Source organism: Dama dama, chromosome 5, assembly GCF_033118175.1.
Source record: "Dama dama isolate Ldn47 chromosome 5, ASM3311817v1, whole genome shotgun sequence".
Classification (NCBI taxonomy): Eukaryota; Metazoa; Chordata; class Mammalia; order Artiodactyla; family Cervidae; genus Dama; species Dama dama.
The window spans coordinates 113,584,366-113,602,182 of record NC_083685.1 but is presented as its reverse complement, the minus strand read 5'-3'; the positions used below and the strand labels follow the sequence as shown (position 1 = coordinate 113,602,182).

The 17,817-nt window shown below is 56.4% G+C and overlaps 1 protein-coding gene across 1 annotated transcript; it reads left to right on the top strand.

The window, feature by feature from the left end:
- Window positions 1–6,473: 6,473 nt before the first annotated feature.
- On the top strand, window positions 6,474–17,340 carry SLC4A1 (solute carrier family 4 member 1 (Diego blood group)). Its single transcript, XM_061141225.1, has 19 exons — window positions 6,474–6,488; window positions 6,602–6,719; window positions 7,671–7,735; window positions 8,586–8,766; window positions 8,859–8,994; window positions 9,415–9,538; window positions 9,692–9,773; window positions 9,944–10,140; window positions 10,615–10,825; window positions 11,034–11,240; window positions 11,389–11,537; window positions 11,652–11,846; window positions 12,970–13,143; window positions 13,584–13,673; window positions 14,194–14,360; window positions 14,853–15,106; window positions 16,136–16,305; window positions 16,398–16,574; window positions 17,260–17,340. Exons 1-19 carry the CDS (start codon window positions 6,474–6,476, stop codon window positions 17,338–17,340), a joined length of 2,793 nt encoding a protein of 930 aa, XP_060997208.1.
- The last annotated feature ends 477 nt before the right edge of the window (window positions 17,341–17,817 follow it).

The following is a 17,817-nucleotide window of genomic DNA, read 5'->3' as shown; positions in this document are numbered from 1 at the left end:
AGGCCAAGGGTGGCAGGAGGGAGCCCAGGGCTTGGCATCAGGCAGAACACCAGTGGAGGGGCCTAGAGGAGTCGTCCACCTCTCCACCCTCAGGTTCCCCTTCTGTAAGAGGGAAAGAGCAATAATACACAGTGCCTTCCTCAGAGGGGCTTGCAGAGCTCAGAGAGACGATGCCTGTGAAGCCCTGGGCGCAGGAACCTGAACAGAGCAGGTGCCCATTCACTGGTTGTTCTTTCTTTTTGTTTGACTGACCAGTGTGACATGTGGGGTCAAACCCATGACCCCTGCCTTGGGAGTGCAGAGTCTTAACTACTGAATCACCAGGGAAGTCCCGTCATGGGTTATTCTTTTTACTGGGAAGCCACTTTACCTCTCTGTCAAATGGGGGGTGGGGGGTGGGGGCTGTAAGGATTAAGTGTGACCACCAGGTGAAGGCCCGCAGGGCAGTGCCTGGAGCAGATTCCTCAGCAAACAGGATTCCCTTTCTCCCTCTGCCAGGGCTGGGCACGTGCAGGCTCGTGGTGAGACCCAGAAAATGGCTGTGGAACTGCTGGGTATGCCACCTCTCTGACCTGGTCTCTGGGTTGCTATTGTTCGAATCCCAAGCAGGAAATCCCCAGCCTGGCGGCCGGGGAACCGGCACTCTCCTTTTACAGATGAGGTCACAGAAGCCCAGAGAGAGGCAGGCACTTGTCCCGCGTCCCACAACCAGGCTGGTTCCAAGGGGGCTGGGACATGGTTTTCTCCCTCTCTGCAGTGTCCACAAAACCCCCTTTCTGTCTGCTTTCAAACCTCTGTTCATCCTTGCCGATCCGAACTCATCTTTCAGCCCAGGAACAGGTGACCAGTTCCAGCAACACCCCCACTCTCCAACAGCAGAGACTGCCCTGCTGGGGGGTGAGGGGAGGGCCACGGCGGGGGCCGAGAATGCGGCTGCTCTGGCCCGGGGGCCTGGGCCGGGCTGCCGACAGAGGAGCCAGTGTGCCCAGACATTGGGGCTTTGTGAGCTCAGAGCACCGTGTGGGGACGTTGTTTGTGTTGACCTGAGATTGTTTCAGGTTGATGGAGGGGCAGCGTCTTAGCGTCCAGGTGCCAGTTCTTTAGAGCCAGTTGCGGTCTTGAAGAGAGGGTGCTGGGTTGCCCTAGCCTGGGGCAAGAAGGGGAAGGGGCTGCTTGAGCTGGTTCCTCTGGGGGTGGAAGGGAAGCCTACAGAGGAAGGGTGAGTGAGCCCCCGAGGGAGGGCACCAGGACAGAGGTAGGTGAAAGCAAGCACCCATGCAGCTTGGGGCCTGAGCAGAGGGGCCTGGCCAGAGTGAGGATGGACAGAGGCAGGACAGGTGCATCCAGAGGTTGGGGTGGACCAGCTGGGAGGCTGGGCTCTACAAGAACCCAGCCATCAAAGGCTAGTTCACGAAGGAAGATCCAGGAGAATCTTAGGGGCCAGAAGGGCCTTGGGAGGCCTCGGGAGCTGGCCAGTGGGGTTGGGTGGGGTAGGCCAGACTCACAGCTGTCCAGATGTAGGTGAGAGATAACTCTGTTTACCAGGCACCCAGAAGGAGCAGGGCGGGGGGGTGGAAGGGGCTCCCAGGGCCCATGGGGCGGGCAGATTAGGAGGCGGGGGCATGAGTCAGGGGTTTGGGAGCTGCCCCCGGGGCCTGGGAGCCGGGACCTATTGCCGGCTGGAGCAGGTGTGAGCTCATCTGGGTGCAGAGGCCACCAGTGGCTGCAGGAGCTCGCCGAGGGACCCCCAAGGCTTGTGAGCAGGTGAGCAGGGCGGGGTGGGGATGGGGTGGTCCTGAGGCGCCTGACCTGAAGGCTTCTGCAGGTGCCCAACCTGAATCTGGGCCCAAGCAGGCATGGGCAGTGGCCCTCCAAGGGTTGCCGGTGGTGGGGTGAGAATGTTATGATGTGTGTTGTTACCCCTCAGGGCACAGGCCCATTGGCACCTGCAGCTGGGAAGAGTGGGGCAGCAGGTGTTGGGGGGAAAAGGCTGGCACGTGGCAGCAGAGCTGTGTGAATATGTGTGTGGAGGGGCGAACCTGATTCCCCTCCAGGTGTGGGTCCTTGTCAGGCTCCTATTTACCAGCCCCTTGAATCACACAGGCTAAGGTCTCCCAGCCACTCAGTCCCTTTTCCTTCATGTATGGGGATCCCCAAGTCACTCTGTCTCCTGCCTAGGAGGAATATTGTCAGCTGACACTGCTCATTTTGAAACACTTCCAGGGACTCTAGCCAAGGAGACCTGGTGCTGTCCCCATCTTCGGGGGTGTTAGGAGGGAAAAGAGGAGTCCCCCATCACCTGAAGGTCTCCAAACACAGGTTAATTCCATGGGAACTGAAGGAAAATCAGAAGGGAATGAAGACAGCAAGTCTGCCTTTCATCTCTAGGAGCAGCGCTAATGATAGCAAACATTCAAAGAGAGCTCTTTATGTGCCAGGCACTACTCTTTTCTCATTTTAACTTTTTATTTTATATTGGGATATAGCTGATTAACAATATTGTGACAGTTTCAAGCGAACAGCAAAGGGACTCAGCCATACATACACATGTATCCATTTTCCTCCAAGTTCCCTTCCCATCCAGGCTGGTCAGGCACTATTCTGACTGGTTTATATGCATGAACTTTCTTAATGCTGCAACAGGTCCGTGGGGTAAATAGCATTATGGTGGTGGGGGTTTAGTCGCTAGGTCGTGTCCTACTCTTGCGATCCCATGGACTGTAGCCTGCCAGGCTCCTCTGTCCATGGGACTCTCCAGGCAAGAATACTGGAGTGGGTTGCCATTTCCTTCTCCAGAGGATCTTCCTGACCCAAGAATCGAACCCGAGTCTCCTGCATTGCAGGCAGATTCTCTACCAACTGAGCTATGAGGTAGCATTATGATTATCCCCATTTTACAGATGAGAAAACTGAGGCACAGAGAGGTTGAGTTACCTCCCCAAGGTCACACGGTGAGGGGCAGGGCTAGGATTTGAACCCAGGCAGCCTGACTGCAGAATCCACACTCTTAGTCACTAATACTAAACCAGCTAATAGATATTTTATCTTCTGGGAGGCAACTCAGCACCATGGTTAGAGTAGTATCTGGAGGAAGACAGGCCAGGGTTTAATGCTGCCTCTGCTATTTACCTGCTAGGGAACTGGGGCAGGTAAGCCTCTCTGAACCTCAGCTTTCTCATCTGTAAAGTGTGGCTAATGACACTGCCCACTTCACAGAGTGGTTTGCGGATCATCAGAGATAAGACAGCGCAGCTATGTATGGTGTCGGGGTGATTACACAAAGGTGGTGTCCTGTGCTTCCAAGGAGCCTTCCCCCTCATCTGGTCCGTGCCCCTCCCAGTCTCTTCCAGCTGTGTTCCACCTCCTGGGCCCCAGATGCCCTGCTCCCCTTTATCTGCCTGGCCCTGGCTGGTGGGCTGGCCAGGTGTTTGGTGTACTTCCAGACACAAGTCAGCCATCGAGGTCCAGGCTCTTATCATTGCACGCAGAGCAAGGCCTGCAGCTGGGGGGTGGTTGGGCCTAGGGCAGGCAGCAATCTGGGTCATGGGTGCACCCTCTAAGGCCCCAGAAGAGCTCAAGGCACCTATGTTCTCCCCTCTTCTCTCTCACTGATGTCTCAGGACCCCAGCAGGAGGGCCTCCAATTGTACAAACGGGGTGACTGAGCCCTAGAGAGAGTCTGGGAGCTGCCAGTCAGTGGCAGAGAGGCAGCCTGGATGTTTCTGGGTGCTCTGGCTCTGGAGGGACCCCCTCTGCTCTCAGATGGGAAACTAAAACCACAGTGCCTGCCCGAGGAGGGCAGTGTTTAGCACCTCAGGGTCGACAAGGTAGAAGCGGCTAGAGATCTGAGGCCCAGGTGGCGACAAGACCAGAGAAGGAAGAGAGAGGTTAAAGATGGGAGAAGAGGAAGGAGAAGGGGACAGGAAAGGACAGAAGAGGGAGAGAAAAAATGTGCATGAGGACTTCCCTGATAATCCAGTGGCTAAGACTCCGTGCTCCCAATGCAGGGGGCCCTGGTTTGATCCCTGGTCAGGGAACTAGAATTCACATGCTGCAACTAAGACCCAGTGCAGCCAAATAAATATTTTAAAAATAATAATAATAATAAAACATAATTAAAAAAAAGAAACGGTTTTCTCTGAAATACCAGAGACCTCGAATGCCGAGTCCCCTGCAGTAGGGACACCCCATCCTCAGACTTTAGAATTCCCTGCATGGCCATCACTTGCCCTACAACCACCCCAAGGCAGGAACCCTTGCCTTCCTCAGTTTGGGTCAGGGGCTCGCTCACGCCCCTTCTCTAAGGACTGCAGGACTATCTATTCCTCAGAAACAGAGCTCTGGAGTGGGTAGCCAGTCCCTGTACGTTCTTTCTGTATATACTCCCTGTCCTGTTCCCTTCCACAGTGCCCAGCCTTCTCTGACATGGTCTTCTCTCTGCCTCTTGCCACCATTCCTAACACCTGGACTAGCCCTTCCCATCTCTCAGCCCTTCAAATCCCACCAGTGCTCTGGGGGCAAGCGCCAATATCCCCTCCTTCAGGGATACTCTGCCCCCCACCCCATCAGCAAGTCCTACTCTCCCTCCTGCCACAAACATCCTTGGCAACCGGCACAGTCCGCTCACTGCTTACGTTTGTTTGGGGCACGTGTTTTCTCTTGAACCTCTTCACCTGTCATGTGTTCCTGGCTGGTCTCCCCAGCCAGGGCTGTGAGCTTCCGGAGAGCTGAACAGTGTCTTGTTCATCTCAGCTTCCCAGGCTCTATGCCAGGTGTGGAGGGGCACATTGTCAATCTGACTCAAATCCATGTCGCTACAACATGGTATGCAGCCTGCCGTGGGTGAAGGGGAGAAGGATGTCCCTCCACACTCAGTCTGGGCCATAGCAGGCACCCCTGTGTTCTCTTGGGCTGCTCCTCACATTTCTGGGGTGGGCGTCCTTCCTCTCCACTAGAGACACAACTGAGAAAACGGAGCTGCAGAACTCCATGGCCTCCTGGCTGGGTCCTAGTCATCCTGGCTCCCCAGCCCCAGAGCCCCAAGCCTGCAAGGGGGAGCCATTCTTCCGCTCTTTCAACATGCTTTTTTTTTTTTTTTTTCCAATTTTTATTATAGTTGTTTTACCACGTTGCATTAATTTCTGATTTACAGCAAAGTGAATCAGTTATACATATACATATAGCCTCTCTCTTTTGAATTCCCTTCCCATTTAGGTCACCTCAGATCATCGAGTAGAGTCCGCTGTACTATACAATAGGTTCTCAGTAGTTATCTATTCTATACACAGTAATCAACAGGTATTTATTGAGCGCCTACTACGTGGCAACAATTCTGCTAAGAGTGGTGGATCTGGTGGGGATTGAGACGTGCAGGATCTCAGTGCTCATGTGGCCTCCCTTTTAGAGGCATCCTCAGATCATACATGGGCTTCCCTAGTGGCTTAGACAGTAAAGAATTCACCTGCAATGCAAGAGACCTGAGTCGGGAAGATCCCCTGGAGAAGGGACTGGCTACCCACTCCAGTCTTCTTGCCTAGAGAACTCTATGGACCGAGGAAACTGGTGGGCTACAGTCCATGGAGTCGCAAAGAGAATGACACAACTAAATGACTAATACTCACTCAGACCATATATACACAAATGAATCAAGAAGCCAGAAAATGACAGACTGGGTTAGTGATTGTTAGGGTGGTCAGGAACGGAATCTGAAGAGCTGGCGTGTGGGCTGAGGGGTGGGAAGGGCTGAAGTCGGGGGAAGGACATCCAGGACATGGACAAAGCAGGTGCAACGGCCCTGGGGCAGGAAAGGGCTTGGTAAGCAGGCCGGTGGAATAGGTGGTGAAAGAGCAAGAGATGGAGTTCAAGATGGAGTAGGGGAGAGAAGCAAGGCCACATCATCCAGGGCCTGTGAGCCACTCCTAAGGATACCGCAGCCCTGTGCCCAGCAGGAAGCAGCCATTTCTGGGAGAAGACAGTGTTTTGTGGAGACTCTCAGCTAAGCTCCCTGAAAGAGGGACAGGTCATCTCCTGAAGTTAGCTGATTCCTGGGGAGGGGCAGGAAAGGAAGTCAGGTGAGGACTGGTGGATGGAGGAAGGATTTTATTTGAAGAACAACCCCCATCCTCCCAAACACCCTCAGGTTGATGCCAGCCAAGTTTCATCTTGCCTGCACTGTACTGTCTGCATCCCTTGCACACCTGCCCTCACCCCTGCAAACCCAGCTCCTCCCCTCAGCCCCCCACTTACACTTCTTTCCTCTAACCGTCCCCCCACACCCCCCCCCCGCCGTCTCCTAACACTCGGGATCCCACTTCGATCAAATGCAGCCCCCTGGGGAGACGAAGGGGAGACCCCCAGGTTGTCCCGTGCCTTACCCAGCCTGTACCATCCCCCCGACCCACCACAGGAACTCCGAGCCCGGGTTATGCTGGGGGCTCAGATCACCGCAGACAATTGAACAATCAGGACAGCACCATGGGGGATCCAGAGGTGAGTCTTTGGTGGTGTCTGCAGGGTTCCCACCTGGGGGCTCTGGGAATCCAGCCCTGGACTCCCACCTTCAGAGCCTCCCGCAGCCCAGCCCTGATGGCAGCTTCTCATAGGAGTATGAAGATAAACTGGAGGAGATTCTAGACCAAGAGGCATATGAAGACCATGAATCCATCACGATCACAGTGGAAGAGCCAGAAGGTGACACAATTCAGGAGGAGGAGGCAGAAGGTGAGCCCATCTCCCCCCCTCTTGTTGGGATGAGCTACTGAACCCCATCATTGACAGGTGGGGAGCTTGTCTTTGCCTTCTTCCCCCTCTCCACCGGCCCAGCCCCAGGGCCAGTTCTCCCGCAATCCTGGCTGATTGAAGGATAAACAGTTTTGTTTGAAATGATCACAGGAGGTGACTGGGGGCGGTGGGGGGGCAGGACCAGTCACCCATTACTGTGCCCCGTAGATTTGTGAGCGGGCAGTCAGCCCTGTCTGGAATGAGGACATGAGCCCCCATGCCATTTGTACCCATCCATCTTCTGGGACAAGGTGCTGGGCCTGTTCTGAGAACATTGTTCTGTTTGGAAGTTCAGAAGTCCTGAGAAATGGGGGGCTACGGGGACCCTCAGGGCAGAGAGACATGAGGAAACCTTCCTGGGCTTGTCCAAGGTCTTGGTTGGGGAGCCCTGGGAGGGGACCTGTTTACTGTCAACTGGACTTAAGTGCTGGCAATTGATATAGGAGATAAGAGGCCCCTCTGGGAAATGAGGGCTGGGGGGGTGTGGGGGCCAATATAAAGGCAGCCCCCACCCTGGCTCCCAGAGCTCTGCTTGGAGGTGGTGAGAAGCTGCTGGGCCAGTGAGATTGTTGAGGCAGATGGGAAAAAAGAAGGGAATCTGGTCCCAGAAGGTAGCAGGAGAGGGAAGGGAACTGCTGTTTAGGACTCCCCAACCCCCTTGGAGATGACCCTCCTGTCAGTGCAGGGGGGATGAGCCCCAGGGGTCTTCCACAGGGCTCAGATGTCGAGTGACAGAGCCATTCTAGGCCAGGAGCAGGCAGGGTCCCAGCCAGGGGCAACGAGAAGGAGAGAGGCATCATCCTGTGTGGTCTCCGCATCTCATGGGGATGGGGCAGGAGGGTCTTGGGGGGATTGTCTGGGGGCATTGCTAACTGGCTTTGGGGTTTTCAGCTCGGGTCACCCAGCCAACAGACACAGACTACCACACCACATCGAAATACCCAGAAACCCACAAGGTGAGCACCCCAGCGTCCCCCAACCTTCTTTCCTGTGCTGCCCTTGGGACCAATCATTCTACCAGGGGAGGGGAGGGACGGAGAGAGAGCTACAGCTTTGGGATGGGGAGACTCCACAAACAGAGAAGGAACGGGCATCCTGGGAAATAGGTAGAAGAGGACATCTCCTGGTGAAGGGGGAGACCTGGGCCTCCTTGCACTCATGGGGAGCTCCCTGGACAGAGGTAAACTGACTGTTGGAGGTCTGAGCCCCCAGGTCTGCTGGCCTGGGCCGGGCTGTCAGGTGCCCCCTGGAGAAGCACAGAATTACATGCATGCTCTCCTCAACCCAGATTTCCCTCCCCAGGCCCCCCATGTCATTGCTGGGCACCAGCCTGTGTAGCCAGTTAGGAAATTGGGTCTGCCCTCAGCTAGGCCCCTGGGAGTGGGCCCCTCCTCACGGAAACCCAAGGGCATGCCAAGCCCATGCAGAAACATTAGAGGCAAGAGACAGACCCAGTGACTCCCAAGGCTTTCCTCTCTTCTCCCATGCCCACTCTAGCACCCCTTTTGAGTATCTTCAAATGCCTCTGAAATGGGGGAGGGGCCTGGTCAGGAAGTTGGGGGACAGAAGCAGAGGTAGGGGACCATCAAGCATCTCCCCACATGTCACATCTCACTCTACACCCCCAGGTTGTAGCCCCTGATGGTCCCCTCTGAGCTCAGGCTCGGTCCTGAGTGCCCCAGGACCCTGGGCCTCTGACAGACACCCCTCAGGGCCTGCGAAGTGCCCACCGTACCCTGGGCTGCCAATCCCCCCTACAGCCCTGCCCTGAGCCTGAGGGACTAATTCAAGCCTGTGGGGCCACAGGTGTACGTGGAACTGCGGGAACTGGTGATGGATGAAAAGAACCAAGAGACACAATGGATGGAAACAGCACGCTGGGTGGGGCTGGAGGAGAACCTGGGCAAAGATGGGATCTGGGGCCGCCCCCACCTGCCTTACCTCAACTTCTGGAGCCTCTTGGAGCTGCAGAAAGCCTTCACCAAGGGTAGGTGAACCCTCTGCAGCCCTGCATGTAAAGCCTGCTGGGAGGAGGGGGCGGGGGCAGGGCCACCCAGCTCACCCCTCCACTGCCTGCAGGTACTGTCCTTCTGGATCTGCCAGCGAAATCCCTGACCGAGGTGGCCGACCAGCTGCTGGACAGGTTTATCTTCGAGGGGCAGATCCAGCCAGACGACCGAGACAATCTGCTCCGGGTCCTGCTGCTGAAACACAGGTGCCCCTGCCTGCTGGGCCCTGGACCCCATGCCCACAGGGCCTACCTCCCCAGCCCGCCTGCCCCAAGCTCTCCCCGGGAGCCCCTCCCCACCAGGCTGGGTCGCACTTTTCTTTCACCATGGCTCCTGCCTCCGACACCTCTCAGGCGGTGACCATATCTCCATGCTTAATTTTGGGGGCCACTGGTCCCCAGGAGGACAGACTCTCAAAGTCCCTCCCTCCATCCATTCTTCTGGCTCTACCTAGTCAGTCCAGACTGAAGCCACCCGCTTACAACCACAACATCCTTTGGAGGAGGCCGATTCTCCTTCCACCCCCGGGCCTCTCTAGTCTGGCCGCTGGCGAGTCCCAGTTTCCACTCTGCAAACAGCCCAGCCTGAGCAGCCTTCTCAGCCCATGTCCCCTGTGTGTCCTGCAGCCACGCCAGCGACATGGAGGCCCTGGGGGGTGTGAAGCCTGTGGTCGTGACACAGTCTGGGGACGCTTTGGAGGCTCTGCTCCCACAGCATCCATCCCTGGAGACAGAGCTCTTCTGTGGACAGGTGAGGCTGTGCCAAGGCCGTGTGAGGAGAGCCGGAAGGCCCTCAACCTGAACGTGGTTCTAAAGGAGAGCGGGTGGGGGATCGGGGGTGGGACGCTCGGGTGTCTAGGGCCCGCAATGGCCGAGAACTCCCCTCACCACCTCCTCCCAACAGGGAGAGGGTAGCACCGGAGGGCACGCATCTGAAATTCTGGGAAAGAGTCCCCAGGACTGGGAGGCCACCCTGATGCTAGTGGGTAAGTGGCCAGTGGGCCCCTTCCCTCATCCCTACACACTCCCTGCTTCCGCCTCCTGCCCTGGCACAGCCCCTCCGTAAGCCTGGACCCCACCAGCACTGCTCGCACCCTGCCCCCGCGCCCCCCACCTCCCCCACAGGCCTCAGCACCTCACTTCGTCCACCCACCAGGCCGTGCCAGCTTCCTGAAGCAACCGGTGCTGGGCTTCGTGAGGCTAAAGGAGCCGATGGAGCCGGAGCCAAAGCCAGAGGGGTCGGAGGAGCCGGCAGTGCCTCTGCGCTTCCTCATTGTGTTGCTGGGACCCGAGAGCCCCAACCTCGACTACACCCAGCTGGGCCGAGCTGCCGCCACCCTCATGTCGGAGAGGGTGAGGAGGGGCCGGCGAGGGCCAGGGGAGCCGGGGACCCTGGGTGGCAGGGGAGCCCCGGCTTACTTTAACGTCCCGAGTCTGGCCCGTTCAGTTGGATCTATCCTTTCTGGCCATGGGGATCCAAGCCCGTGTTCTGGCCTAGCCCTGCCTGATCAGGCCTGGTTTAGCCTGGCCCACTGTGTCTTGGTTCTACCTGGTTAGGTCTGGTCTGGTCTGCTCTTGTTCCATCTGGTCTGCTACAAGCCACTTGGTTCACTTTAGTTCTTTCTGCTTTCCCCACTCAGGGCCCTGTCTGCCCTTTCTCAGTAGAGGGTGGATGGATGGAGGGACAGGGCAGGAAAAGCAGATCCTAGCTGGCAGGAGCTGGGTGAAAGGATTCTGATCCCCAGTCCCCAGAAGCTTTGGCTGTGGCCTCCTGGGTCCTTTTATCCAGCAGGTCCTAGTGATTCTGATCTTCTCTCCTGCCCCCAGGTGTTCTGGAATGAGGCATACCTGGCCCAGAGCAAGGAGACGCTGGTCCAATCCCTGGAGGACTTCCTTGACTGCAGTCTGGTGCTGCCTCCCTTGGATGCCCCCTCTGATAAGGCCCTGCTCAGTCTGGTGCCTGTGCAGAAAGAGCTGCTGAGAAGGCGCTACCTGCCCAGCCCTGCCAAGCCCGACCCCAGTCTCTTCAAGGACCTAGGTACCTGCCCTGCCCTGCCCAGCCCAAGTTTTTTTGAGCCCCCAGACCCCCAGCACGGCCCTGTGAGCCCCTGGCTCCCCCTCCCTGTCCTCATCCCTCCCAGCCTCCCGGATGACCCCATTCCCATCAGTCATGTCCTCCTCGATTCCCCTCTCCCCTCACCTCCCCCTTCAATCCTCTGTGACCATGGTCCTGCCCTCCACTACAGATGTGAGGAAAGGTCCAGGGGACACCCCAGAAGACCCTCTGCAGCGAACAGGCAAGCTCTTCGGGGGACTGGTGCGTGACATCCGGCGCCGCTACCCCCACTACCTGAGTGACATCACAGATGCCTTGAGCCCCCAGGTCCTGTCTGCCATCATCTTCATCTACTTCGCCGCCCTGACCCCCGCCATCACCTTCGGCGGCCTCCTGGGTCAGTGCCTCCATGTGTCCCACTAACCCTCACCTCTGACCCTCTGGCCTACGTATCAGCCCCGATTTTGCCCCAATCTGACACTCTGGGCCCCTACATCAGCTTACCTGTGAAATGATCTTGACCTTGACCACACCTCCTCCCGCAGGAGATAAGACCCAGAACATGATGGGAGTGTCGGAACTGCTCCTCTCCACTGCATTGCAGGGCATCATCTTCTCCCTGCTGGGGGCTCAGCCCCTGCTCGTGTTGGGCTTCTCGGGACCCCTGCTTGTGTTTGAGGAAGCCTTCTACTCGGTAACTCTATTCTGGCCCCACTGTGACCCTGTAACTGGCCCCCGGCCCCACCTGCTTAATGCATGGTGCCTGGGCCCATGTATCTGACCCCAGCTCCCTCTGACCACCCTACAGTTCTGCCAGACTAACAACCTGGAGTACATTGTGGGCCGTGTGTGGATTGGCTTCTGGCTCATCCTGCTGGTGGTGCTGGTGGTGGCCTTCGAGGGCAGCTTTCTGGTCCGCTTCATCTCCCGCTACACCCAGGAGATTTTCTCCTTCCTCATCTCCCTCATCTTCATCTATGAGACCTTCTACAAGCTGGTCACGGTGAGGGCTGCAGGAGTGTTAGAGGCGTGCGCGTCCATGTGTGTGTGTCTGTGTGTGTGTGTGACTATGCACAAGCTATGCGTCTGTGGGTATCATTGCACTAGTGTCTGTTTGGCATTTATGTGGCCATGTTTTCACGGAATGTGACTGTGACCACATACGTGTTGACACCAGCTGTCTGTGGGCTGGTATTCTCACCATGACTGTGCATGAGAGGGCCCTTCTGTGTGCAAAGGCCCATGTGTATAATCACATACAGTGACTAATGGGCTTCCCTGGTGGCTCAGATGGTGAAGAATTTGCCTGCAATGCAGGAGACTCAGGTTTGATTCCTGGGTTCGGAAGATCCCCTGGAGAAGGGAATGGCAACCCACTCCAGTATTCTTACCTAGAGAATTCCATGGACAGAGGAGCCTGGTGGGTTACAGTCCATGGGATCACAAAGAGTTGGCTGCGACTTAGCACTTTCACTTTCATGTGTGTGAGACTGAATGTGGGAGTGAGTAGGCATGGCATGGTAGCAGAGGTCCTGGAGGCTCTGAAGCCCCAACCTGCCGCTCCCTCTCCTGCTGTTGCCCTTAAGAACCACAGGGCCTGCAGAGCATGCGCCCTGCCTCCTCATCTCTGTTACCTTGAACTATGCCTACCTCTGTGTCTGCATTTTATATGGAGGAAGGGTGAATACTATATCTACCCCTGATTCTGCTGGTTGATGGGTATTTCTGTTTCAAAGTCTTTGGAGCCCAAGTCTCTTTGGAAACTTCCTTGGCACTTGTTTCCTGCCCTCCAACCTTCTCATGGCTCCCAGGCCCTGCATGCATGTACACACACAGACACACACACACACACACACACACACAGACTCATTTCCTCCATGGTCTGCCCCACCCAAGCCTAGCTTGGTCCTCAGTCCTAAAAACCAAGCTGTGGAATCCCATTGCCTCTCTGTTTACACGACAATTGAGGAATAAGATAGGTAGATGCATGATGGATTGGTGAATGGATGCTGAATAGAGAGATAAATGGTGAATACAGAGATGCATGAATGGATGATGGATAGATAAATGATGGTTGGAGGATGGCTGGATGGGAAGGAACAGGATGCCTTGGTTTTCTGCTGCAGATCTTCCAGGAACATCCACTGCAGAAGAACTATCAACACGATGTGCTGACAACACCAAAACCTCAGGCCGCCCTGCCCAACACAGCCCTCCTCTCTCTCGTGCTCATGGCTGGCACCTTCTTCCTTGCCATGATGCTGCGCAAGTTCAAGAACAGCTCCTACTTCCCTGGCAAGGTCAGCACACCCTCCCCACCTGTCCTTGCCTTTATTGCCCCATCCAACTCCAAGGCCTCAGCTTTCCCAGTGCCATCATTTCCCCTTCTTACCCTAGATTCCCATTTCTAATTCCAAGCTCCGCTGGCCCCCTCATCACTTAGGATTTTACCCTTGAGACAATTCCTTTCTCAGCACATCCAGGCTGAGGACCCAAGTGGGGAGCCAAGGATAGTTCTTCGAAGGGGGTGGAAAAGCTGTGGGGCTGGGGTGCGGCGGGGCCAGGGGGACAAGAAAAGAGGCAGGTATGTAGAGGCGCAGGACAGGTTATCAGATGTTGATGGACCCCCTGAGAAGAGTGGGCGCCTCCTGGTGAAGATGGGGCAGGAATGGGGCCACGTGGAAGGTGGGAGGTGGGAAGCCACTGGGCACTGACCGCCGGCCCCTCCACCTGCCCTCAGCTGCGACGGATCATTGGGGACTTCGGGGTTCCTATCTCTATCCTGATCATGGTCATGGTGGATGCCCTCGTCCAAGACACCTACACCCAGGTGACCCTCTCTCCCCACCCCGCCACCTTATTTCATTCCCCCAGCATGCCCCTTCCCCTAAACCGCCTTCCCACACTGGAAGCCAGCTAGAATTACCCCTCCCCCATCCCTGCCTCCCCTGGGAGCCCCGTGTTCTTCCGACAGCCCCTCAGGACCCCTCTGGCTGCAGCAAGGGCCCGAGTCAGGTGGCCTCCTTTTACTCCTTAATCCAGGGTGACAGGAAAGAATCTGTTTTGGAGCCCAGGCTGTCCTGAGTATGAGTCTCAGTTTTGCCACCAAATAGCTGTGTGATGCAGAGCCAGCTGCATAACTTCTCTGATCCTGTTTCCTCATTCATAAAGTAGGGAATGAGAAAATGTACATAAATGGCCTAGTGCAGTTATGGAGTACAAAATAGATGCTCAATATAAGTAAGTTCCCAAGGAACTTACCAAGGAGCCCAGGACCCTGGCTCCTTCGGTCCCCACCTTTCCCCATCCTCCTGCCCCCGAGTGTTCTCACCAGCATTCTCCTCCCACAGAAACTCAGTGTACCTGAAGGCCTCGCTGTATCTAACCCCGCGGAGCGAGACTGGCTTATCCACCCACTAGGCATACGTGTCGAATTTCCCATCTGGATGATGTTTGCCTCTGCCCTGCCTGCCCTGCTGGTCTTTATCCTCATCTTCCTTGAGTCCCAGATCACCACGTAAGAGCCAGGGTGGGATGGGGCCTGGGAGGGTCCGAGGCAGAGGAAGGGACAAGCTCCCAGCAGGCAAGGGACTATGCGCTCAGAGGAATGACGGGCGGGCAGGGGCAGGTCCAGATTTTCTGGGACCTTACATGACATTATTTGAGGAGTGCTATTTAAGAAAAAGAATATAAAATGAAAACTGTAAAATTAGGTGCTAGACCTTGGAAAGGGCCTGTACCGGTGAGGTTCTCTGAAGTGTACGCTTCTTCAGTTTCTGAGTAGAACTGCTGCCGGGTATTCTAGGCGATGATGAAGACATTTCTGCTCTTAGAGTCTCTACTGTCAAGATGGGGTGGGGGTTGAGGGGCGGAGCATGGAACTCCAAGGGAGAAGGGCAAAGAGGGACCAACTAAAGTAGAGGGACCCAAATCTGGGGAAGAAAAGAGGGGTGAAGGGGGGTTGGGGTGAAGGGGAGCCCTGCTTACTCCTGACCTTCTGCACCCCCAGGCTGATCATCAGCAAACCGGAGCGCAAGATGGTCAAGGGCTCTGGCTTCCACCTGGACCTGCTGCTGATCATGGGCATGGGTGGGGTGGCCGCCATCTTTGGGATGCCCTGGCTCAGCGCCACCACTGTGCGCTCTGTCACCCACGCCAATGCCCTCACTGTCATGAGCAAGGACAGCACTCCAGGGGCTGTATCCCAGATTCAGGGAGTCAAGGAGCAGCGGATCAGTGGACTTCTGGTTGCTGTGCTCGTGGGTGAGTGAAGACTGGCCACACTCTCCAAACTTTCCACCACCCGCTGGCTCTGCCCCTTAGCATCCAGTGTCCCTCCAGCCCTGGCCCTGCAGCTAGGTCTCCCCAAACACCCACTGCCCACATCTCCCCAGCATCAGTTATTCACATGAGGAAATTCTGGAGGAAGTACCCCAGGCACTGAGATGATGGGCATCTGTGCAGGGCACATGGGGGGACCACTTGCTGGAACCTTCTCTAGACAAGACCCTGTAGTCAGAGCTTCTCCAACAGTTCAGTGAACTGTGATTCCAGCCCTGACTGACTGCTGACCAGGCATCCCATCTCATCTCTGGGCCTCAAGTTTCCCGGTCTGCACCATGAGAGGGTTCATTAGATGCCCAAGGTCTCTCCGGCCCAGCCCCTCTGTGACTGATACAAACAGCAGGGCTCCTGGAGCAGGGGATGGGTGAGGTGAAGACAAGAGGCTCAGGGATCTGAGCTCTGGATCAGCCCAGAGTCCAACAGGCTCCGTGTGTGGGCAGCGCCACGGTCACTGTTGGAGAGGCCACGGAAGCTTCCTGAAAGAGGCAAAGTTTATGTTAGCTGGAGGAGAGCTGGGATTTGGCTAGGCGGAGGGTGATGGAGGCATTCTGGACTGGGGTAAGAGGAAAGGTGGGCTTCTCTGACCTCTGTGACTCCCTCGATTAAAGGCGTAGGCTATGACATCAGGCAGGCAGGAGTGTGTAGCCTTAGGTAAGTTGCTTCACCTCTCTGTGTCTGTTTCCTCACCTATAAAATGGGGATAACATCTATCAAGAGGATCCAGGGACTTCCCTGGCCATTCAGTGATTAGGACTTGGCACTCTCATGGCTGTGGGCTCAGGCTCAAGTCCCTGGTAGAGGAACTGAGATCTTACAAGCCATGTAGCATGGCCAAAAAGAAAGAGGATCTACAGGAGTTCTATATAGTCCCTGTGATTTCGTTCCTCAGCCCCTGCTGGTGTCTATCCTTGATCCTTGGGGGCTAAGACTGCGTGATTCTCCCCGCAGGTGTATCCATCCTCATGGGACCCATCCTCCGCCACATCCCCCTGGCGGTGCTCTTCGGCATCTTCCTCTACATGGGGGTCACATCCCTCAGTGGCATCCAGTTGTTTGACCGCATCCTGCTTTTGTTGAAGCCGCGCAAGCACTACCCAGATGTGCCCTACGCCATGAGGGTATGTGGCTGTCTCAGATGCCCAGGTTGGGGTGGGGTGGGGGGTCTGGGTGCCCAGGCCGGGCAGGCGATGACCCCAGCCTCTGCCCACAGGTGAAAACCTGGCGCATGCACATGTTCACGATCATCCAGATTGTCTGCCTGGTGATTCTGTGGGTAGTAAGGAGCATCAAACAAATCTCGCTGGCCCTCCCCTTTATCCTCATCCTCACGGTGCCCCTACGCCGCTTCCTGCTACCACTCATCTTCCGGGACATGGAGCTCAAGTTTGTGAGTCTCTGCTCCCACCCCCATCCCCCTCACCCATTTCCTCTGACCAGAGGGCACCACTCCAGGGCAGGGGGCAGAGAGGGGTCATCTGTGGCGCTGGGAGAATGTGGGGGGGCGGGGTCTGGGAACTAGGGAAGGCAGAAGAGCGCCATGATCAATGTCTGGGTATCCAGGCCTGCCTCCTCATCCCGGCCCCGCCACGTCTTGGTGGGTGACCTGGAGCAAGTGGTCTCGTTGCTCTGTACCTCAGGCGTCCTCACCTGGAAAGAGGAGAACAGTGACAGGCCTAGTGAGAGGGCTAAGAGGCTCGTGGGATGTGTTGCTTGTGAATTGTCCTGACCACTGAGCGGCTAGCCCTTGGTCTTTCAAACCATCTGTCTAGTCACTGCTCCAACAGAATGCTTCCATGATGAGACACAGGTCACTGCGGCACTGCCCACATGAAGGGGCCTCCTGCCTGCCTTCTGGAGGCCCTCCCCCACCAAGGACCAGATTCCCGGGCGTTCCTAACCCTGAGGAAACCCCTCATCTAGACCATCCCTAGGGGATGAAAGGACAGGACGGGTGACTTGACCCAGGTTGAGAGACAGACAGGCTCTGCTGACTCCAGAAGTGCCTCCGTGCAGTGGGGAGGGCTCACGTGGCCCCTCAGCCGCTCACCCTCTGTCCTTCCTTCTTCCCACAGCTGGATGCTGACGACGTCAAACCGATCTTAGATGAGCAGAATGGTCAGGATGAATATGATGAGGTGGTCATGCCTGTATGAGGGGAGAGCCCGGGCCCTAGAGCCCCCTCCACCATTTCACTTCCCCGTTCTCCCAGGAAAAGCAGAAGTTCCTGGGCACCCCATGGACTCCCAGTTGCCCACTGGGCAGCAGTGGAGGTCCCGAGGACATGGGTGGGGGAAGGAAGGGGTGTCTAGGAAGCTTTGCATGAAGGGTAGACTGGCTTTTCCAGATGGAAATGACCAGTGGGGCCCAAAGTAGGGGATTCACTAAGCAGCCCCTCCTGGGCCACACTGCTACCTGAGGGTCCCGGCCTGGAAGACTGAAATCTTAGTCCTACCTCCTCAAGGCACAGACAGGGGCAGTAACAAGGCGGGAGTTGGTGCGGGGGTGGGGATTCAAATTCCTGCTTGCTATATGACCTTGGGAAAGTCCCTGGATCTCTCCAGCCTCTGCTTCCTTATCTGTAAAATGGGTATATTGATAATCCTACCCACATTACAGGATGGTTTCTGAGG